At 40.0% G+C, this 24,360-nt stretch overlaps 1 protein-coding gene across 3 annotated transcripts in view; it reads right to left on the bottom strand.

The window, feature by feature from the left end:
• Positions 1–24,360, bottom strand: part of ankrd13b (ankyrin repeat domain 13B) — an 89,660-nt gene that overhangs the window by 25,264 nt on the left and 40,036 nt on the right. For all 3 annotated transcript variants that reach the window (XR_009063521.1, XM_057839566.1, XM_057839567.1), the window contains exons 4-10: positions 22,669–22,714; positions 19,186–19,329; positions 18,402–18,642; positions 9,239–9,305; positions 8,466–8,547; positions 5,315–5,379; positions 4,894–5,030 (exon numbers count right to left, since the gene is read on the bottom strand). Coding sequence is in view for 2 of the 3 variants with exons in the window: in XM_057839566.1 (XP_057695549.1) it covers positions 4,894–5,030; positions 5,315–5,379; positions 8,466–8,547; positions 9,239–9,305; positions 18,402–18,642; positions 19,186–19,329; positions 22,669–22,714 (782 nt within the window). In the remaining variant the exon portion in view is untranslated. The remainder of the gene's footprint in view (positions 1–4,893; positions 5,031–5,314; positions 5,380–8,465; positions 8,548–9,238; positions 9,306–18,401; positions 18,643–19,185; positions 19,330–22,668; positions 22,715–24,360) is intronic.

Genomic DNA, 24,360 nt, shown 5'->3' with positions numbered 1-24,360 from the left:
CGTATTTTTTTACCCAATAACGTACCGCACGAATGCTATTTTTAGACCGCAAGGCTGCGTGACATCACCATCGTAAACCAGAAGGGGGTTAACATAGAAGCGCGCTAGCATATAACCCATGCTAGTACTGCTTGTTTTCCGCCGGTAGTCTTTTAAAAAAGAACATGTCGATTAAACACTGCTGCTATGGAACTTGTAGAAACAACTCTGGACATTAGGACCGTCCACATATGAAGGATGTTTTCTTCATACGTTTCCCGAAGCTAAAAACTCAGAGGGAAAAAATGTGAACAAAGGATTAACTTGTGCGGACGTCCAAAAGACCAGTTTAACGCCAGAAGGGTGAAGCCATTCATATTCATATGCAGTAAACATTTTGTTGGGGGCCATGGTCCTCCAAATCGACAAGTGCCACGTTTACATGGAGCCAAATATTCCAATTACAATCGGAATATTTGTTCAAACCGAATAAATGTGTTCCATATAAACACCTCATTCGGAATGAACAGGCCCAAACCGAATGGAATTTCATTCCGATTCACAGGGGTGGAATATTCCTTTTCCCAAACCGATTAGAAGTAAAATTATATCATGTAAACAGGGAAGCGGAATGGTGTCTGGTTGCGTTCTTTCTGCACATGCTCCGCACTGACGTGGTGACGTCACTTGGTGACGTAAGTAACGTCACTTGCAACATGGCTTCCAAGCACACGCACAGCGCACCCACACAACTTTTTAAATGAACGGCGTATCATTCTGAAGTTTTGTTTCCACTCGAAAAGTTAAAACAGCAGCTGATCTGACGATCGATCTCCATGTTTTGCAACGTGACGCTTTGTTTTGATTAATCTGCGCATGTCAGACGGCAGTTGTCAAACGTCCTTTCGGAATAAAGGCAGTCACATGTAAACGCTGGATCGGAATAGATGAAGTGACATGTAAACAGCTGATGTGAAATTTCCATTCGGAATGACTTGAATCGGTATGAATAAAAATCAGCATGTAAACGTGGCTAATGATACATAGCCTGCCCGAAAGAGGTAAGCCATTTTGATATTTGTACTTATTTTATAGCGTGGCATTTTGCCGTGCTGCTTCTGTCTGACAACAAATGACCTAAAAAAAAACATATATATATATATATATATATATATATATTTATACAGTATATCACAACAGTCATGTAGGCCTATTTTTTTTTTAAATACGGATATTTGAATAAATTAGCCATGTTTGGCTTTGGTCTTTTTGTATAAGTCTGTTCATGAAGGTAGGCTCCCGATTTAACAGCTTTAACTTTTTTGTTGTAAAAAAAACAACCTTAGTAAGGGGGAAGTGCAAATAAATTAATAGAATTAAGACTTGTTGTTAATGAAAACATTGAAAGTGTTCGTTGGCTGTCACTGAGTAGCATTTGCGATTGCTACACAAAAATAGCAATATAAATTACCCCAAGAAAGGTCAGAGATGTAAGACAACTAAAGGATATAAAATATAAGAAAGACAGGGCATATGGTGGTAAAGGCAATGCACACAAGAAATAGGTGTTGATAAAAAAAAATAAAAATAAAAATAAAAAAAAAAACACTATCTGTGGATCAGGCCGGCTCTTTTCCCTGTCTTTTTCAGCCCTTTGACACTCAAGTCATCTCTTTAACTGAACATTTGTATGTTCTTCCACAATTTTACCAGTAAATTTGGCAACAGGGACATCTTTTTCAGACAGAATTGGTAGGTTTAGTTCAGTAAACATCTCGTTCGGACACTATTTACATGCATCTAGCATGAGGGAAAAACGCGAGTTTGACCCCCCTATGCCTATACGCTATACCAGTTTATTTTTTCAGTTCTTTGCATAGTTATACACAATTGTATTCAAAAGCATTCAACCCCCCACTAGTGTTTTTTCAAGTCTGATATTTATTTATTATCTTATTCACAATAAGATCAAATTAAGATTTTTAAAATCAACAAATGCAACTTAAATTACAACATTTGTTTTTGTTGTTGTGGTGGTGGTGACGCTGTTGTAAACGTGATGTTGATTGGCTAGGTGGGCGGAACATGCTTCACTGCTCGCTCTGGCAAACACGACAAGACAGTGTTAATGGCGACCGGGCAGAGAATTTCAAATGTAGCATTCGCAAACTTGAATTATGTTTAATAATGTTACTTTACAAAATATTTAAGGGTAATGCTGTACTTATTGTGCAGTAGGCCTAAAATACAGTTTCAGAGATTTGAATTGGTTAATGGTCAATTTAAATTGATGTTTTCTCAACCCCACAGAAAATCTGCGGAGGGAGTTGAAAGTCCGTGTTGCCCAACGACAGCCCCAAAACATCACTGCTCTAGAGGAGCTCTGCATGGAGGAATGGGCCAAAATACCAGCAACAGTGTGTGAAAAGCTTGTGAAGAGTTACAGAAAACGTTTGGCCTCCGTTATTGCCAACAAAGGTTACTGTTGGAATTGTTGTGCATAGAGTTAACATTTATGCTTTCCTTATAGTTAGGTACCAGATAGGATAACCTCTGTCTAGTTAGCCTTTCCTTTGTTCTGGGCCATGTGGCCCTCATGTGATCTACTCAATGTCCCATGATGTCTTCCTGACCCCTCCCATCCTATTGTTTTCCCCTGAATAAATAAGGCTGCTTCACAGCAGCTTGGGGGGGAGCAGCAACCAACCTCCACAAAAGCTACATCGACTTCCTGTGTGTTCTTTTTAGCCAAGCTAGGTGTACATAAACCTAGCTTCAACTCTAACATTTTCTTGGTCCTTTCGAGCCGGGACGCAACATATCTGGACGACGCCAGCCAACATGAATGTTCACTTCCAAGTTTCAACTTTTTACTGAGGTGAGGTGATTTTTCTGGTTTGTTGGCGTCCAAGGATTGACGCGTTGCCGAAGTACAGCAAAAGAACAAGCGGGAGGTAGGTTTAGTTTTTGTTGTATGAATGTGTGTGTAAAATAGGTTAAATTCCTTCGAGCGGTAACTCGTAAAAGCGTACTAAAATAGGTTTTGCAACGGTTTCCTTCGAGCGGTAACTCGTAAAAATTAGGACGGTTCGTGTAATCGTTGAGAGCGGTAACTCTCAGAAACTGGGTTTGGTATTCCTTGAGAAGTTACTCATAAATTACTAGGTTTTATATACGTGTATAAAAGCCTTTCCAAGGGTCTCATTAAGGCTTGGAAGAATACCTGAAGGACTTTTGTCTTATAGGGGGTTTAGTTGGGTTTGGTATTCTATCCTTGAGAAGTTACTCAAAAAAGTACTAGGTTTTATGCAAGAGTATAAAAGCCTTTTCAAGATTCTCTCAGAACTTGAATAAATACCCGAACGACGGTTAGTCTAATAGGGGGTATGTATGAAAAAGTTTGGTTGGTTTAAACTGTTTCACTGTGTGTGTGTTGCTGAGCACATGGTTGCTGCTAACACGTGTTCTTGTAATGTTTAGTTGCTAACGTAGCCTGTATTCCTTTGTGTATTTCGTTAGCTAAAACGTTTGCAAGGGTGCTCGTTCTGAATTAAAACATGTCTAACATGGTTTTTGAAGCTAGCTTAACTAGCGTGATTGTATTGTTTTGTAGCGACACGTGGTGTTAGAGTCCATTGCTAACGTGCAGCAGCTTTATGTTCTTAGCTATCTAGCGATCTTAGCTAGCACTGTTCACTAGGTGTTTCTAACTCTGTCTTTATAACTCGTTTTACTCTTCCTTGTAGTCGCTATTTTAAAGCCATTGTTTCTTCTGAAAACGTGCTTGTTTTAAGTCGTTGTAGCATAGCGCTAGCGTAGCTTGTGGCAAACACCACCATCTTTGATTCTCTTTCTACGCCGTTTTACAATTTTTCTTCGCGTGTTACTTCTTCTTTGTTGATTCAGTAACTGTAACGTTAACTCATCTGGAGTTTAATCAGTCACCAAATCGATAACATGGGGAATAAAACGGCGAAGTTTGAAAATAATGATTGGGTATATATGAAGTCACATTACCCAGGTTCAGACAAATACATAATGAAATGGCGGGAAAAGTTTAATTTTAATGGCAAACTGAACTTGGAAGAGATTGAAACAGTTACATAACAAAGTATTGAGATGAACTTTTGGTATAGACCCAATACTTATTTTCCACCATGATTTGCAAATAAATTCTTTAAAAATCAAACAATGTGATTTTCTGTTTTTTTTTTTTTTTCAACATTCTGTCTCTCATGGTTGCGGTTTACCCATGTTGACAATTACAGGCCTCTCTAATATTTTCAAGTTAGAGAACTTGCACAATTAGAGGTTGACTAATTACAGGCCTCTCTAATATTTTCAAGTTAGAGAACTTGCACAATTAGAGGTTGACTAAATACTTATTTGCCCACGAACACGTGATTGAAACCTCTGCTATAAAGAAATAACTTAAGGTAGAGGTAATTCTAACAAATATTAAGTGGATTGAATAATTTTGTCAGTGTAGAAATCATAAAAGGGGTGTTTGTTGGTATATTACAAAAAAAAAATGTTGTTGCAATTCAAGTTGCTTTTGTCAATTTTGCCAGTCTTGAATTGATCTAATTAGGAATAAGGGATTGGCTCCAGATCACTTGTGGCTCTAATGAGGACAAGCAGTAGGCCAATAACAAATGGATGGACCGATTATAATTATTAATAACAACACTTTATTCGGGTGTGCTAAATATGCTCATGGCAACTAATTAGAAAGCAATTTAGCTGATGAGGGATCATAAGTAATCAAGGCATAAATGTCAGAAAGCCCCGTTGTTATTTGTAGATTGTTAGTTTGACAGTCACTTGGCAGCTGAGGCAACATCACTGTATGCATGGCTACTTCGTTCTGCTTTTGAGTAAGGTTGTCTGTTAGCTACAGCGCTGCAGCCTCACCTCTGGGTCTTGGTGGTGAGTTGGCACGGGTGGCCGATGTCCCTCAGTGTGGGAGACAAGCCTGGGTTGAAGTATTCCTCAGCAGTGAGCGCTGCAGGGTTGGTCACCGCCGGGGTTGACATTTGGGTCACCAGGGCCTGCAGCGCCAGGACACATCACAACAAACAAATCAACAAGAATTGAGAACAAAATCAGTTTGGAATCTGAAAGTAATTGTTACGCTTTTTACAAAAGATGAATTCAATTTAATAGCCCTTTAAATAGTTAAACACCGTGATTTGAATATTAAATCAAATAAGCTTGCATCAAACAAACACAATCTAAATTACAACACCGATTACCTAAATATTAAAATATTAGGGTATGTTAAATTAGCGGTAACATTTACACATGCTTTTCAAGGAATGTTAAGAAGACTCACCCCGTTGTTCGGGCCCATGTGCTGCTCTGCAATCCCGAGGAAGTTCTGGAGGGGAGTCTTCCCGCCTAGTCAAACACAAACAGCCAAGAAAATGAAAGCGTTCAAAAAAAAAAAAATCAATGTCTTGGGCTGTTACAGTAAATACTCCATGGACTACCGTCTCAATTATTTGCAGGAAAATTACTGTAACATTTGGATGGACCCATCAAATTTGCAAAAAAAACAAAAAAAAAACCAAAAATTCATTAAGGATATCACATGATAAGATGTGAAAAAAGAGAAGAACATCATTTCTTTTACGAACTATAAAATACATTATATTGTTTGATGATACGCAAGCACTGTATATTCCATGAAAACGATTACATCCATTTTGTTTGGTGTAAATCTCAATAAAATAAATTAAATAATCAGATGCATTTAAAAAAAAAAAAAAACTTGATTAACGCTATTTACTTTGAAAGTCCGGATATTGCTGATTTTCCATTTCCTGTTTGATGCAAGCTAAACTGCAGGACTTGATTCGAGCGGGTTTTGACGGAGCATACTTGTTTAGACTTTGTTGAGCCTTAGTCCAGAGCTGATTAGACCAAACTGAAAAATATATTTTCCTTTTTATAAGCAGACTAAACAAACAACTGCTTCGATTGCTCAGTCTATTGTTTAGAGCAGGGGTGGGCAAACTATTCCACAAAGGGCTGCAGTGGGTGCGGGTTTTTGTTGCAACCCATTAAGAGGACACCTTTTCACCAATCTGCTGTTTTACAAATGCAATCAGTCGATTGCAGTCAGGTGCTTCTAATTTCTGCGGAAACCGCATTGGTTAAACTAGCTGTGCTGCGTCAGTTGGAACAAAGACCAGGACCCACTGCGGCCCTCGAGGACCGGTTTGCCCAACCCTGGTTTAGAGTATGATGTGCGTGTGTCTTGTGTGTCTGGTGCTAAATAATATATTTTTAAAGATTATATACTCGGGCATGTTTTAATAATGTATTAAAAATAAAAAACAAAAAACAATAAATGTAGCTAAAAGGTTGAATGGCAAATAAATCGACCAAGGTACAGCTTATAACTGAGAAAAAAAACTAGTAAGTTGGGATATTTGTAAATCAAAGTGCCACTGTATTACCACTTCCCCCTAACATTTGAATGGTCACCCTTTAAATTCTCTTTTTAGCATTTACTGTAGTAGTTGGCATTCAAATGTTGTTAGGTTCTCTGGTCAGAAGATGAATGGTTGACATAAAGGGTAAGGGAATATGGAGGTTAGTGTTTATACTGCACATACAAAATCGAGCCTCTCATATTTTTTTCATACTGTGGTGTAAAAAAGTATCTGAACCTTTTGGAATTTACCACATTTTTGAATAAAATCACCATCAAATGTGATCTGATCTTTGTCAAAATCACACAGATGAAAATACTGTGTCTGCTTTAACTAAAATCACCCAAATATTTATAGGTTTTCATATTTTAATGAGGATAGCATGCAAACAATGAGAGAAGAGGGAAAAATAAGTAGGTGAACCCTATGACTAAGGAGACAGAGAGTAATTGAAACCAATTTTTACCAAATATTTTAAGTCAGGTCTCTGCCCAATAACTAATGAGTGGTTTAATGCTGCCCTGCCCACTATAAAACACACATCTTGTAAGGAATGTCTTGATGAGAAGCATTGGCTGATGTGCATCATTGCTCCGTTCAAAAGTGCTGTCTGAAGACCTGTGATCAAGGATTGTTGATTTGTATAAAGCTGGGAGAGGATACAAAACCATCTCTAAGTCTGGATTTTCATCAATCGATAGTCAGAGAAGTTGTCTACAAATGGAGAAAGTTTGGCACTGTTGCTTCTCTCTTTGGTGGCCGTCCACCAAAGATGACACCAAGAGTTCAGCTCAGAATACTCTCAGAGAGGTAAAAAAGAACCCTACAATGTCTGCTAAAGACATACAGAAATCACTGGCACAGTCCAACATCTCTGTGCACAAATCAACTAAATGTAAAACTATGGCCAAGAATGGTGTTCATGGGAGGACTCAACGGAGAAAGCCACTGCTGTCTAAAAAAAACATTGTTGCTTGTTTAATGTTCGCGAAAAGACACTTGGACACTCCACAGAAAATTTGGAATTTATATTTTGTGGACTGATGAAACCAAAGTTGAATTGTTTGGAAGAAACTCAAAACGTCATGTGTGGAGGAAAAATGGAACACCTCAACCGCACCATGAAGCATGGTGGAGCATCATGATTTGGGGCAGTTTTGCTATCTCAGGGCCTGGAGAACTTGCAATAACTGCTGGAAGAATGAATTCAAAAGTTTATCAGGATGTTTGCAGGAAAACCTGAGGCTGTCTGTCAGACAGTTGAAGCTAAAAAGAAGAAGGATGCTGCAACAATAGAAAGATCCAAAACACAGAAGTAAAACGACTTCAGAATAGTTTCAGAAGAACAAAATACATGTTCTGGAGTGGCCAAGTCAAAGTCCAGACTTGAACCCCATTGAGATGCTTTGGCATGACCTAAAAACAGCGATTCATGCCAGACAATCTGACTGAACTACCTTGCCAGACTGATCTGCAGCTACAGGAAGCGTCTGGTTGAAGTTATTGCTGCCAAAGGGTGGGGGTGGGGGGGGGGGCACAAATTATTAAATGTGATGGTTCACTTACTTATTTTTCCCCCTTCTGTCATTGTTTGCATACTATATCCTCATTAAAATATGACAACCTATAAATGTTTGGGTGGTTTTAGTTGAAGCAGACACTTTTTTTGACAAAGATCCCATCACATTTGATGGTGATTTTATACTATATTTTTTCATACCAAACTAAACCATACTAAAATTCAGATGGGGAGTGTGATCTAGGCGTCACTGACCCCGTTTGATCATGCAAGCCTTCTAAATCCTGCTTAATTCTAGGATTGGATGTTCTGATCTTTCACAGCCCAAAAGTGTGTCTCCAAAATCAACTCGGGTGTTGAAAGGCGGGAGCCTCGGGGTGATGAGCTAAGGTGAGCTGGATAACCCTCACAGCAGAGGTCACAGCAACAAAGTGTGTCAATTGCTGTTGCTGTGAAGAGCCAACACTTCGATTGTCTTTAACAAGCAGAAAACATTCGATCTTAGCAGATAAATTACAGTGAGGAACCTTTAATCTTGTTCTTGTTCTGGTCTGACAAGTGGTCTGTTCTGGTCCTGGTGATCAGCTCTACATTTGATGCAGCATACACCTAAAAATAGAAGAAAAGATGAAAATGTTGATGAGCAAGCAATTAAGGACCAAACGACTGCTTGGCGCGATGCTGAGTAACGACTCCTTTTTATGGCTGTTATAAAAATGTAAAAATCATTAACCCCACAACAATGCACTTGAATAATTTGGCCTACCACACGAAAATGTTCATCGTATAGCATCATTAGACTATGCTCCACAAGTGCAGAGAAGAAAGCAGTTCAGCTCAGCTTGTCCAAACATGTCACAAACACTAAATCAGCGATGTAGAAAATAGCAGTAACTGCTTAGGCCTGTCGGAATTGCTTTTAAAGCAGTGGTGATTGATGGTCCTGAATGTGTGACACTTGTCCCGGATCGATCCCTCATGGTGCTAGAAAAAAAACTAATGGGGTCTAAGGTAACTATATTGTTAGTCAAAGTCACAATAAAGACCTCTTTTTTCTACATTTTGTTGGAGACTATTAAGATTGGGATGCTGCTTATGTGCATTCTGGTGATAAAATCTAGCATCACAAGCAATAAGGAAGCAATATAAAAGTACAATATAACTTTGCAATTCTTCTGGAAAGGTACAATTAAAGTTAATGTGTCAGTGTAGGACAAATTAATTGAGTTTTGACATTCATGGATTGCCTGAACAGCGTGAGACACTGAAACACTCAACAGCTTGTCAGTGCTCTCTGTACCTTGGCTTCATATCCGTTCACTGTCTCAGTCTTCTCGCTCCTCCAGCCCAGTATGCCTGTCTTGTTCCTGCAATCAACAGATATCGCATCATTATTTCAGCTCAGGCAAATATTATATTCTCTATTGTTTCTTTGTCCTTAAAACATACTGTTCAAGGCAACTGTGTATTAAACTCTAACAGTTGGAAAACTGGATCCTAACCCAGTTTAAGGTAAAGTACAACCCTACCTTCTATGTAATATTGTATTTGATTGCAATCACGTTTGCTAGTTTAATCATTCTGCAAATGGATGGTGGGACGTCACACCGATCCCGATTATGCAAGTAGTTGCCCTCTTCATTTTTACTCCACGCCCACTAATATCGGAAGCGCTGACGAAAGCATTATTTAAATCTATGGTAGTAGAATAGTTCCTATCTTTGCCACACTTCACTTGACCTCCACTCATGTTCCATCTAAGCAGCCGGGAGGGACTCTTCTCAGCTTGCACGACGGCAAAAGCTGGCCTCCTCACCCGGTTCTCCATCACCTCTCTTTTTTCCATCTCCTGTGCATAGCCCCCAGATGCCTGCAAGACGACGATGACCTTGATGCACTGTGTAAGTGTGTTGGTATCAAGTGAATGAATGTTTTCTTCAAGTAGAAATATTAAAGCAATGTCTGGGCATTTTCGAAGCAGGAAGTCCCAGCAAAATCTTGCCTCCTGACTAAAATATGTTTCTCTGCACGCAATCATGCACAGAACTACGCTGAAGCAGGAGTGTGAAGTGAGTGAATATTTTATTTTTGTATTATTGTGAAATAAGGTTTGGTCTAAGTTTGGGTATCCCTTGGGTTATATCCAATACAAGTTACAACTCATTACTTTTTAAAACAGTTCTGGTGCTTGAACGGTTTTTGAATCAATACTCCCACCACCCCAATTAACAAAAAAAAAAACCACACATACAAAACACTACCATTGAATTTACAGTTCCAAACTGAATACAATTTAGAGTACTGGTAACTATTTCAAAATCATGAAAATTATTGAATGGGCTTTACTGCTGTCTCTATTCTCTTGAAAAGAGCACTTTATTTGTAAAACTGCAATGACGTAAACATATCGTATCTATGCAATGAAATATTTATCGATGAAATAATGACTGTCACACAATTGTAAATTACAAAGTGCTAATTCAAAGAGCAAAGCAGAACTTGCAATGTAGTTTCACAGCACATAATTGTCACTTAACTACCGTATTTTTCGGACTATAAGTCGCACCTGAGTATAAGTTGCACCAGCCATAAAATGCCCAACGAAGAGGAAAAAAACATATATAAGTCGCAGTGGAGTATAAGTTGCATTTTTGGGGGAAATTTACTTGATCAAATCCAACACATAGAACAGATATTTCATCTTGAAAGGCAATTTCAAATAAAAATACGACAGAGAACATCATGCTTAATAAGTGTACGGTATGATGTTACATGATGCATGAACAATGAAATGCGAATAAATTGTTCTCACCAGGACGCTACGGCTCGGCCCTGGCTATACAGCGAGCTAAACTCCCAAATGACAATGCTGGACGTCCGTATAATTTGCTGAATCAATTTCGTCCTCAATACCAAATAGGTTCGCATCAACGTAAATAAATGATAATTAGGTGCTATTACAGCAATGACACAAACTGTTAGCATGCGTTCGCTAGCATCAGCACATCGTTCAAACAACCACACAACTGGCTGTAAGTGTCCGATGGCGGGTGGAAAACACACAACAAGAACAGAAAAGATGATACACACAGGCGTTGCCTCTGTAGAGATATTTTAGAAGCATAAACAATGAATGTAGGTTCGCAGCCGTGTTTCTCTCTCGCTAACTCGCCCACTCAGTCAGAGCTACGTAGCTCTCGGTCTTCTTCTGGCGTGTGAGTGCTGTTCTTCGCGTAAACAAGTGCGAGTGCGCCCCCGCGTGGGCGTGAAAGTGCCACAAACTAAAAGCATGCACTTCAATATAAAAAAAGTCAATAATACAATTGAACAAACATTGCCAAAGGCAGAAAGCGAACCCGGCCATAGCTATTAAGAGTTATTCAGATAACTATATCATAAAGGACATGCTAACTAGTTTACCAAACCATCAGTGTCACTACAAAACAACAAAATAACATGTGAAATGATGTCATAAGTCGCTCCTGAGTATAAGTCGCACGCCCAGCCAAACTATGAAAAAAACTGATAGTCTTATAGTCCAAAAAATACGGTATATAAACATAAATGAAACATTCGTACCACAAATGTGCTACATAACACTCATGTTAATGAAACAAAGGTGGAATATCACTCACAAGCTATGCTTGTCAAAGGGACAAACAGCAAGAGGCAAAGGTGGGAACTGCAGTTTTACAATAGTTGTCCAAGTTACCTCATTTAATTAGCAATGACTGAGTGCATTATGAACTCAACATCATGTGATTACATCTACAGAACTAGGATTAGCTTTTAATGCTCAGGCACCAAAATGAGGCTAAATATTTCTTTTCATTCAGTCCGTTTACCATAGGTTGCTTCGGAACCAGTACCAAATTTTAATGGGTTTTGGTACCCAATCTTATTAGTGTCATGGAAGACTGACTGCAATTCGTGTCTCTGTGACGTATCAAAGTCACCACACGCATTTCCAACGCCCACAAGTTTCCCACCGACGGCCAAGCAGAGCAAAGATTATTCAAAATAGATCCAGTCATCTAAATATTAATTCGAAAACGCTCCATTGACCTAGCAACCATGATTTATTCAAATAAACAGACGTCAAGTTTGCTGATGACACCGAAGTGGTTGGACTGATGTCACAGGGAGATGAGGCAGCCTAGAGAGAGGAGGTCCACAAACTCTCAGCCTGGTGCTCAGACAACAACCTGGCCTTGAACACCACCAAAACCAAAGAGTTCATCATGGAGTTCAGGAGGAACATAACCGATCAGCCTCCACTGTACATCAATGGCAAGTGTGTGGAGGGGGTCGACACCTTCATGTTCCTGGGAGTCCAGATCTCAGATGACCTCTCATTGACAGCAAACATAACAGTTTTCATAAAGAAGGCTCAGCAGCGTCTGCACTTCCTGCGAGTCCTCAGGAAGAACAAGCTGGATAGGAAACTGCTGCTGGCCTTCTACCACTCATCCATTGAGAGCCTGCTAACATACTGTATTTCCACCTGGTACGGGAGCTGCACTGCCGCATACAGGGAGAGGCTTCAGAGGACAGTCAAGGCAGTTCAGAGAATCATTGGCTCATCTGGCTGTCCTCTCCCCTCCCTGATGGACATCTACTCCTTCCAGTGTCTCAGTGGAGTTTTAAACATCCTCAAGGACAGCTCACATCCTGGTTTCCAGCTGTTTGAACGGCTCCCCTCTAGGAGATGCCATGGGTGTTTAAAAGCAAGAACAAACAGACTATGAGGAACAGTGTCTTTACTAAAGTCATCTCCACCATGAACTGCCATATGTAACACCACATCACCCAATTTCCAATACTCACTTACATGCAATATTCTATGTGCGATACTTACTCATGTGCAATATAAAGATGCAATATTCAATGCCTTCACTGTCAAACTGCTGCTACTTCACTTCTATTCACACATATTCAATGTGCAATACTTATGTGCAAAATTAACGTGAAATATTCAATGCATTCACTGTCAACTGCTGCTACTTCACTTCGATTATTTGCACTGCCTCAACATAGGACTATGTTCTCCAGACACATATATATTTATATCTATTTAGATTTTATACCTTTGTACTTGCAAGTCAATTTTGAGATTTTAATTGATCCTGCACTGTAAAGGAAGATGCTCCACAATTTCATTGAACAACTGTATAATGAAAGTAAAGGCCTATTCTATTCTATTCTATTCTATTCTATTCTATTCTATTCTATTCTATTCTATTCTATTCTATTCTATTCTATTCTATTCTATTCTAACCCTCATTTTGATCATTAACAGAAAATTGGCATACCACGCAGTCAACCAGGTTATTGTAATTCGCAGCATGGTGGAAGCCGTTCAAAATTTAGTGGATACTTTTTAAGCAGTTTTCTCAAACGTGTATGGCTTTGCATTCAAAAACATGCTCAAACACAATCTTAAAATGCAAACCATCAAGTGAGCATTTCTGAGGTGGGCGTTGATTCATATTGCAGTTCAAAAATATAAAAGAGAAACAAGGTCAAATACACACATTGCCAAGAGATGGCGTCATTTATCTTTTTTCCTCATTTGGTTGCACTGAAACGCTCAAATAGGTATTCTCAGCACGTGCATGATAATTTTAGTCATAGTAAAAATGTGAGTCTGAATGGATGTTTGTCTACACATGCTCTGTGATTGATTAATGTCTAATTAACAGAATCATCCTGTCATCCAGGGTGATAAAAAGGTAATTTGCGAGTAGTGAACCATGTAAAGGTGAGAAAAGGAAGGGCAAGGATGAAACTCTGAGCTAGAGACATTGCTTTCAGTCCTCTTGCTCTCTCAGAGAAAATTATCTTTCACTTTTCTTTTTACTCTGCCTGTATACAATTAGTCAGATTTCGGCCATGAAGCGTTATACTTAAAGACAGTGAGAGCCAAGTGGGCTGTAATAAATTAGTTAAGTGTCAAGGGGAATTAGCGAGATAGATTTAAATTATTACCTTGTCTTTTCCATTAGAACTCAACTCAGAACTCACTTGGTCAGTTGTTTTGCTAATTGAAGGTTTGAGTCATGGACGCAGTAAGACATCTGGGCATTAATGATGTCACCAGCCACAACAAAGCGTCGCCATATTGAAATAGGAGCAAAAGACGAGTCACAAGCAGTTGCTCTGTCGTGCATTGTAATACAAACGCGTTGAACTTTCGTCTTATTTGCGGTATTTTGTCCGTCGGAATGACTAAAAGTTGCTGTGTTGCGGGTTGTCACACAAGGAAGAGTTTGGAGCTGCATTTGAAGTTCTTCATTCTTCCTCGTGAAAAGAAAAGGAGAAACAAATGGCTGAAATCAATTAATCAAGGAACAGTAAAAGAAGACTGTTCCGTGGACTATTCTCACCTGTGGGAACCTAAATCCAAGTACATTTACGTTAGCAGCCGACATTTTATTACTGGCGAGTAAACTTTAATGGATTTTTTTTGCCCCAATTAGCTGCTAGGATTCAATAGACTAGGCAGTGGTTATTATTACCGTAACCAGCAACTCGCAAAGCGTTATTTTTCTTTTGCAGTGAACTGCTCTGATTAGTCAATCGGTATATTATTGGCCTGGTGGGAATTGGTTATTTTGCCGTGACGTGTTCACGGCTAAATAACGCTTGGAGGCGAATTACCGGTTACGGCAGAAATAATTTGCCTGGTACACCACACCAGACTCACCGCTGTTCCAGTTATTGAGTCTGGCCACCAATCAGCGGATACAATTTCCAGGGCGGAGCAAGCCACAGCAAACAGACAGCGGAGTGGACCAATCAGCGACGGGCAGACGTGACGTTAGTAAAACGACGAGGGCAGGATGAGGGACTTGCGCGCGGAAGTAAACATACGAGGAGAGCGGAGTTTATTCAACATGGCTAGCGCGAGACAGACTGTTGTCAATGACTCGTGTCGATGTGTTTTTGGTAATTTAAAACTGATTTTACCGTGGATTGGAACGTATTCTCGGCTCTCCTGTTCACCATCTGTGTTGTTGTGGAGACAATTTCCGACGCGCAAGAGTGACGTTGCTCGTTAAGAACACGTCACGCAAATAAACTAATCTGGTTTGTCGATTGATTTTGTACCTGCTTGAGACGCCGTTAATGGGCTGGTTCCCAGACTTTTCTCTCAGTGTTTGAAAAATACAGGGAGAACAGTCTGGTCGTGCCAGGCAAAGAAATAATCACTCCGTATATACTACCAGTTTTCTTAGTTCCACACGGTACATATTCCACGTAATTGATAAAGGTCAACTTACTGGGTGACTTTATGAGGTAGTTGTAGATGTTTCCGAACTCCACTGCAGGCCATTCCTTTGGATTGTTCATCCAGCTATCAGCTGTGACTTTGTATGGGCAGATTTACAAGCCAATACACGGTAATTTTAAATTGTATCGCCTCCTCGCGTCTGTCGGCAGTGACTCGTGATAATAGTAAGCCATGTTTAAGACGTTTTTATGAAAAAAAGACGCAAAACAAAAATTATAAATAAATTATATATATATAAATTATAAAAAATTATATGAATTTCAGACGTTTGTCTAGGGAATGTTTAGCTGTGCGTGCCCCCTTCACAAAATGGCGACACGTTGCTAAGCGAGGTGACGTCCTTGTGACATCATGCCGACTTCCTCTATAGCCTGGTGAAGTAACTTCACATGTTGTTAAGGTTTCATTTTCCTATTGGTCTAATTTTTCCCTCTAAATAAGAGCATTTCCGTGGTATAACTAGGGTTGGGCATCATTTGGAATTGGACGATTCCGGTTCCGAGTCCATGTTTCGATTCCGGTTCCGAACCAATTCTCCATTCCGATTCTTTCAGGAGGCAGGGTAAAAAAAATTATAGTATTAAAATATATTAGTTTATATTAATGTCTTAACTTCTCAATAATTTTTTAATTTATATGAATTTAAAATGAATAATTATTTATCATTATTATCCTATTATTTATTATTTGTACCATTATTAATACAATTTATATGAAATTTATGAATAAAAGGAACTTCTCAAGGAGCTATTTTTAACTTGTGTATAAATATCAGTCTTTGAAATTGAATGTGATGAAGTTTCTTTCCACAGGAGTGCACTTTCACAAAGATGTTTATTTTTCAAAAGCTTACGGAGAAAACATTTACACATATTCTTTTGCAATACATGTATCTTAGCTGGGAGCTACGACGAAGCATTAGTATAAATTTTTCTATTGATTATAATTTGTAGATCTTTTTATACTGTTGATTTTAACGGAGGCATCTACTGCTTTAAGATGGCGGCTGTTAACCAACATCAGCGAGTCTGTCATTTTGCATCTTGTTCTACATACATGTGACATCGACCATAGCCCGACGTACTAATACGTCTTATTCTCGTACTAGCCCATCTGTCCGTCCGTCCGTCCGTCCGTCCATCCATCCATCTACTGTTTAATCCGGGGTCGGATCGTGGGAACAGCAGAAGACAGACATAATTTATTGTTTTACTTCCCTGTATGTGACTAGTTAGAAGACCGGCACGGCACTCAGCTATGCTACTCGGCACTTGTATTCCATGAAGCCGGAGGTGTTTAACTCATTTGCAACCCGATTCAATGGAACGAACAGCTGGGCCGCATGGCCAGGGTGCCGGCGGAAGATGACCAATGGACGACCAGGAGGACGTCCAGGACGCCAGGCGAGGGAAGTCAGAGCGGGATGACCGGCAGGACGTCCGGGACGCCAGGCGACGAATGACCGAGTGCGATGACCAGGAGGACGTCCAGGATGCCAAGCGGCAGGGCAGAACAACCGGTGTAGGTGCACTATCCTATTCCCCTCACTATCCACTCGCGGGGGCCTGTGCTTGTCAGTGACGTTCCTTATTCTCGCTATATGTTTATACAACTTTAACATTTGTTAATAATACGCTCTGCGTGGAGTATCATCCATCGCTTTTCCTTTTTAAATGGGCACTTTTAAGCGAACGCAAGAAGTAACAACGGGAACATTTTTAAACAGGCATTTCACGGGACAGCCTTTCCTCGGCCAATTATATAGCTTATATAGCGAGAGCGAGTGGATAGTGAGGGGAAGAGGATAGTGAACCTACACTGGGACCACCAGTGCAGCGGACAATGCCATTGAGTCCGTGCTGCTCGCCGAGCAGAGCCCACGCTGCTATGCTCGGCCGCTCGCGTCCCCCTCGAGCCTCCAGTGTCCCACGACTCAGATGGAAACGCGCACGACCAAACCAGTTCCCCCCAGGAACATAACATGCCCCACACAAGTTCCCCAGGCGGACTCCGCCACGAGGCAGTGGTCACCACAAAAGAAAGACTCAAGAAAATCCATCTTGATGAGACAGGCGGTGAAGAGGGAAAAGCCAACCCTGTCGGCCGAGACAGCCGCGGCAGCCACAACAGCACCATCTCCCAGCCCAACAGTCCAACCATGTGAAAATAAATTGTTACTTTGCTATCAAAAGCTCTATTTGTCTTGTTGTTTATGTTATTTTGTGGAAGGAAAACATTATTCAGATGTTTAGGATGTCACAAAAGCAAAAAATAGCTGTGTTAAAGTCAAAGTTATGTTTGAAATGTATGCTTTTACAAAAATCTCAATTTTTCTGTTTTTTTCATCAGAAATTGGAAAATTGCTCAAACTAAGCTATTCTCTAATGCTGCTTTCTAAAGAATGGAAAAAGGTATGAACTAATTTTTTTTGCTGCTGAAAGAAGGGAGTCTAATCTTTCTTCTGGTGGGATCCGTGTTTATATAGCAATTGAACATAATTTTCTGTGGGACTTGCAAAATCTGTCAAAATCCAGTAAAACAGCCGGAGCGAAGGGGGTTGCACCGGTGAAAATGGCTGGGAGTGAATGAGTTAATCAGATTGGTCGTGCACCTTTGCATGATATAGTTGCGTTGCAAATGTTGACTGGTCTTTTTTTTGTAAAGTTGAGCCTAAACTTTGAGCACCGCCGCACCATGTCCATGGTTGTCATTAAGTTGCAATGTACAAACACGCGCTTGTTGTCGCTTCTCATTCGTAGTTTTCGGCAGCAATTTTTTTCCGCTTGAAGGTCAGGACATCGAAACATGGAATCGAAATTTTAAAGTTCGAACAGTTTCGAACAATTCCGAGAGCATCAGAGTTTTAGAACCAGGTCCCATCGATGCTCGATGCCCAACCCTAGGTATAACTGGCATTATAATCATTATTAGGAATACAAATGAAATGAAAAGTGGGCCAATAACTGTGCAGTTTGTTTAAACTATTATTAGATCAGTCATTGTTGCAGCATAATGTTAGTACTAATTCTAGCATTAAACCTGCATCCCATTCATCCTTGAAAGTATACAGTACACAAATTGCCAATTGGTTCAAATGTGTCATGTTTTTCATGTGAAGTATGTGATATAGTATAGTACCCGATGAAGTAAAAAATGTGTTGCATCTGACCTCTCAAAGGCAATGTTGCGGGTATCCAGCTGAGTGGTCACCACAGCGGCAGACAGTCGGGCCGCTACCTGCTCATCACTGGGCTGCACTCCCCCCAGCAGGCCCAAACCTGCTGCCGTACTGCCACAGGCGGCACCTTTGCCCCGGGCAGGCGAAAGCGCCGTGAGTGATGAGACACACAGGGTCTCACAGAACACCAGCTGCCTGTCATGGTCGACCTCGATCACTTCTGCGTTTGAGTCTGGAATATGAGATCACGATAAATAGAGAAAGGTTAAACCAGGTTGAATGTTTAAGGCAGATGATAATGCATACAGTACCATTAAGTGTACAAATTAAACAACAGTGATTTGAAGAGGAAACAGGTTAAAATAGGTTCACACGGGCAGAGGAAGAGAGGAAAAGATGAGTGGGAGGAACATTTTGTAGTTTAAGATGAGTCCAGGGAAGGGCCGAAAAATGAAGGAAGTCGAAAAATTATTTAAGCTGTATGAGGAACGATTATAAATATAAAATGAGAACTGTGGCACCAGGGGAGAAGAATAAGTACAAGGAGTTGTGAAGTGATCCTAAAGAAAGGAACAGGGGGAGGAAGACGGTCATTGGAAAAATACAGAGACAGTCTCATTTGCATTAGATGGAGAATTAGATTGATTTCGTACTTCCATCCTATGATTTCAAGAAACTGCTGATTTATGTGAGAAAACAGCAGCCTAATTCTGGCATATGAATGTTCTTTTAGAATACAAGTCATGCATTTGTGAATATAACTGAAGATCTTGACCTTGCCCCCTGAAAATGAAGCTCCGATTTCCTCTCTGCCAGGTCATCTGCTCAAATCCAGTGAGAGTCGTGTCAACGCGGAGACACTGACCACTCTTCCACACTCTATAGGTGTCACTAGGGCAGATACGCGACACCAGGGGCACTAAATATGAGAACAAATAGGTAGATAGATAGGTTAAATACATGTACGGCGGATGGACAGACAGACAGACAGACAGACAGACAGATACATAATTTTTTCGTTCTATAATGCGCACCTGACTCAAGGATGCACCCACCAAATTTTCCTAGAAAACTGTTTATTTTTTTACATATAGACCACACTTGACGGTGTATTAAAGGACATTTACACTTTTCATTTATAGTCTGAATATCTAGGTAGGTAGGCGGGTGGGTAGGTAGGTAGGTGGGTAAATAGGTGGGTAGGGAGGATGGGAATTTCGACTAATTTCCCTGCCAACTAGTCTCAGATTTTATTTGCAACTAGTCGACTAGCAAGAAAACCCGCAATTTAATACGCATATTTGATAAAAAGTTTGAAGGGACCCACGCATAGAAAGACTTGTAGTTCTTAAAAGATAAACTTTATTATGAGTTTAAATAATAATACATTAAAACTCCTCTTGATGTTTTTGTTTTTATACCATTTGTAAAATTAGTTAAACTAGTAGGTCGCCATTGTTGTTGACGTCGCAGGGCGGTGACATCACATGGTTATGCTACCGAGCCTCCAGAGTATGACTCTAGCGGTATAAACAAGTCATCTGTTCAACCCTTTGACCCTTGCAATTTGAACCTGGGAGTAACATTAATGAGCATGACAGCACTCTTGATATTTCACAAAATGAGCAGCAAAAGCAAAATGGACAGGAAAGACGGTATGAGACGAGACAAGAGTATGAAACCGGTGTTCTGCCAAAATGTGCTACCCTGGCGAAAGGTCTACAAGAGGCGAATTTGACACCCAAAGTACTACCGAGTGCTTTCATTTCATTTAATTTCTCTCCCTGGCTGCTCAGCCATAGGCAAAGGTGCGAAGACCAATGCCTTTTTAGACTTATATCCCGCTAAATTCCTGTGTAATATGACACGGGATTTACCCGTGTCATGGCTTTCAGATATGGGGAATTACCTTGGACATTTTCAGACTTGTCCCGTGTTGGCGACTCTGCACTCTCTGTGCGTGGAGGGGGAGGGACGGGATTTTATAAGCCGGACATGACGTCATTTTTGTTTGGCAGCGGCAATGAAAAAGCTCACACATTTCAATGGATGGACGATGGGCTGTCTCTTTCTTGGCTTTACGATTCAGTAGCAAATTAATTTTGTTATGTTTCCAGTTTAATTTAGCTATCTTTTCAATTTGCCGTGTTGATAATTGCTATGTTGGTATACCATTTTTCATCTGACGCAAAGAAAGAGGAAATGACGATCAGCCAACAATGGTATTTACATCATCAGCCTTTGCGGTATGACCGGAGAATTGACCGCCTGCTTTCATGCATGCCACGTCCCGGTGAAGTCCCGGACATTATAAATCGAAGCGACTCGGTAAATGTTTGTGTCATCTCTGTGTCAGTTGACCCAGGAAATTGCTTTCAGACATAAGGGCTACCCGTTTAAATCCAGGGACTTAACCGGAGTTCAGCGAATGTCTGAAAGGGGCTCAAGATGCATGATGATGCATCTAACCGACTAGTAAAATACGAAACGTTTAATTATCAGTCGGCCATTAAAAGATTGAATGACTAGTCCTGCACAGCCGTAGCAGGTAGGTAGGTAGGTAGGTTGGCTGAGTAGGGAGTAAGAGGTAGTAAGGTGCAGTAGGTAGGTTGTTAAGTACAGTGGGGCAAATAAGTATTTTGTCAACCACTAATTGTGCAAGTTCTCCCACTTGAAAATATTAGAGAGGCCTGTATTTGTCAACATGGGTAAACCTCAACCATGACAGACAGAATGTGGAAAAAAAAAAAAACAGAAAATCACATTGTTTGATTTTTAAAGAATTTCTTTGCAAATCAAGGTGGAAAATAAGTATTTGGTCAATATCAAAAGTTCATCTCAATACTTTGTTATGTACCCTTTGTTGGCAATAACGGAGGCCAAACGTTTTCTGTAACTCTTCACAAGCTTTTCACACAATGTTGCTGGTATTTTGGCCCATTCCTCCATGCAAATCTCCTCTAGAGCAGTGATGTTTTGGGGCTGTCGTTGGGCAACACGGACTTTCAACTCCCTCAACAGATTTTCTATGGGGTTGAGATCTGGAGACTGGCTAGGCCACTCCAGGACCTTGAAATGCTTCTTACGAAGCCACTCCTTTGTTGCCCTGGCTGTGTGTTTGGGATCATTGTCATGCTGAAAGACCCAGCCACGTCTCATCTTCAATGCCCTTGCTAATGGAAGGAGATTTTCACTCAAAATCTCTTGATACATGGCCCCATTCATTCTTTCCTTTCCACAGATCAATCGTCCTGGTCCCTTTGCAGAAAAACAGCCTCAAAGCATGATGTTTCCACCCCCATGCTTCAATGTGGGTATGGTGTTCTTCTTTCTCCTCCAGACACGAGAACCTGTGTTTCTCCAAAAAGTTCTATTTTGGTTTCATCTGACCATAACACATTCTCCCAGTCCTCTTCTGGATCATCCAAATGCTCTCTAGCGAACCGCAGACGGGCCTGGACGTGTACTGGCTTCAGCAGGGGGACACGTCTGGCAGTACAGGATTTGAGTCCCTGGCGGCGCATTGTGTTACTGATAGTAGCCTTTGTTACTGTGGTCCCAGCTCTCTGTAGGTCATTCATAAGGTCCCCCCGTGTGGTTCTGGGATTTGTACTCACCGTTCTTGTTATCATTTTGACGCCACGGGGTGAGATCTTGCATGGAGCCCCAGCTCGAGGGAGATTATCAGTGGTCTTGTATGTCTTCCATTTTCTAATAATTGCTCCCAGAGTTGCTTTCTTTACACCAAGCGTTTTACCAATTGCACATTCAGTCTTCCCAGCCTGGTGCAGGTCTACAATTTTGTCTCTGGTGTCCTTCGACAGCTCTTTGGTCTTGGTCATAGTGGAGTTTGGAGTGTGACTGACTGAGGTTGTCGACGGGTGTCTTTTATACCGATAATGAGTTAAAACAGGTGCCATTAATACAGGTAACGAGTGGAGCCTCGTTAGAGCTCGTTAGAAGAAGTTAGACCTCTTTGACAGCCAGAAATCGTGCTTGTTTGTAGGTGACCAAATACTTATGTTCCACTCTAATTTGGAAATAATTTTTTTTTAAATCAAACAATGGGATTTTCTGTTTTTTTTTTTTTTTTTTCCCACATTCTGTCTCTCATGGTTGAGGTTAACACATGTTGACAATTACAGGCCTCTCTAATCTTTTCAAGGAGGAGAACTTGCACAATTGGTGGTTGACTGAATACTTATTTGCCCCACTGTTATTAGGTGTCAGTGAACAGAATAAAATAGGGTGTACTCACCCCAGCTGGTAAACTCCCATTTCATCTCTACATAGAAATCCTGGGCCTGCAAAGACAAGAGAGTGAAACCATTGGTGAAAACAAAGGTGGAAGCCACTGATAAATAGTTGGCAACATAATGGCTTGACAGATGGCCATTAACCCAATGGGCTGAAAAAGATGGAGCATAAATAAAGACCTTAATGCCTGCCAAAGGTGTTGTGACTGGCACAAATCGCTGCTTGTGTATTGTGGATAAATAATAGCACATGACGGACAGGCAATGATGTGGGTGAGAGCAGTGGAGGACGAACGCTGTGTGATGTTTATGACATTTGCAAGTGTGTGGGCTTGAGTGCCCATTGTGTAATTGTAAGGGTATAGTGTCTGCCACACAGATATGTCACCACCTGGAGATGGTACCCAAGTATTTAAAGTCGACATGTGATGACATGACTGAACAGTAATTCATTTTTTAATTATTTTGAATGTTATCAAAAGGCTAAAGTGGCTCTTAATCTTGTTAGGTAGGGTTACCCCCAAACTGAGTGTATTTTAACTCTAAATGGAACTCAAATTATTACTTATCCTGTTCGTCTCTTACTGGAACAATTTTTGATAAAGATATTGCTCGATATATTGCTAAAGATAAGTCGTTGATATACTGTTTATATACTGTATATTGATTGATATATTGAAATAATATATATATTGTTAAGATAAAGATAGTATTGCTGCAAAAAGCCTATTAAAACAGAATCTATTTAGATTACTACAGCATGTCTTACAAAAAGTAGTTTCTACAGAAGTGAATTCAAAAACTTGGGCCTGATCTAACTACAGAGCATATCTACAAAAAAATGTTGCTTTTCTCAAGCATATCAAGTATGCCCTAAATATCCTTCAAGGAATCATAACAAAATCTTACTGTACTGAAGTGCAATTATAGCTTGTCTGCTCTACATTGACATTGGCGAAAACAAGAGCAGCCTGGTAGTGAAGATAGCAGAGAATAAATATCAAATGAATTGAGAGTTTGTAGCAGACTGAAAAATCAGTTCTCCTCACCCAAATTGAATGATTACTATGACCTTGTCTGTAGTTCTATTTTTTACTGATTTTAAGTAAAATTATCACCATTTAATAGTAGTTTTCTCCCTCCCTCTGATTACTATACTCATCATATTTCCTGACAATGAATTTTTTTTTCAACTATACCATGATTTGAGCTGCTTGACTGTTAAAAAAAATAAAAAGTATATATAGTCCCAAAAACGACTCTGTTGCTTATCCTGATAGCCTTTTCTACAGAATATATAGAGGTTGTTATACAGTAGTTTTTGACCCATATTTTTTTATAATAGCTTGGATATGGTGAAACTAACAAGCTAAAGAGAACATAAAGAGGTATGTTATCCAATATTTTCACTTTGTACACTCTTGCAATAGCTCTCAAAGGTTGGTGTAGATGTTTTATGAGCACAGAAAATTGTATTCATTACCCTGTTAATCATTTAATTTTGTTCTCTTTTCTCACTGAAAGTGAAGCTGCTTCTCCAACATTTATCTGAACAAAAGAAATCTAAAACCTATAAAAAGACGAGATATACTGTACGTTATAGACCTCAACAGGCATTCTAATCTTTTATTTTTAATATATTCTATGCGTGAAATCACACATGTACATGAACAATTGTCAAGGAAGGTGGTCTT

The sequence above is a fragment of the Corythoichthys intestinalis genome, chromosome 6, assembly GCF_030265065.1.
Source record: "Corythoichthys intestinalis isolate RoL2023-P3 chromosome 6, ASM3026506v1, whole genome shotgun sequence".
In the NCBI taxonomy this organism is placed as follows: Eukaryota; Metazoa; Chordata; class Actinopteri; order Syngnathiformes; family Syngnathidae; genus Corythoichthys; species Corythoichthys intestinalis.
The sequence above is the reverse complement of the archived record's forward strand: the minus strand, read 5'-3'. Positions and strand labels throughout refer to the sequence as shown.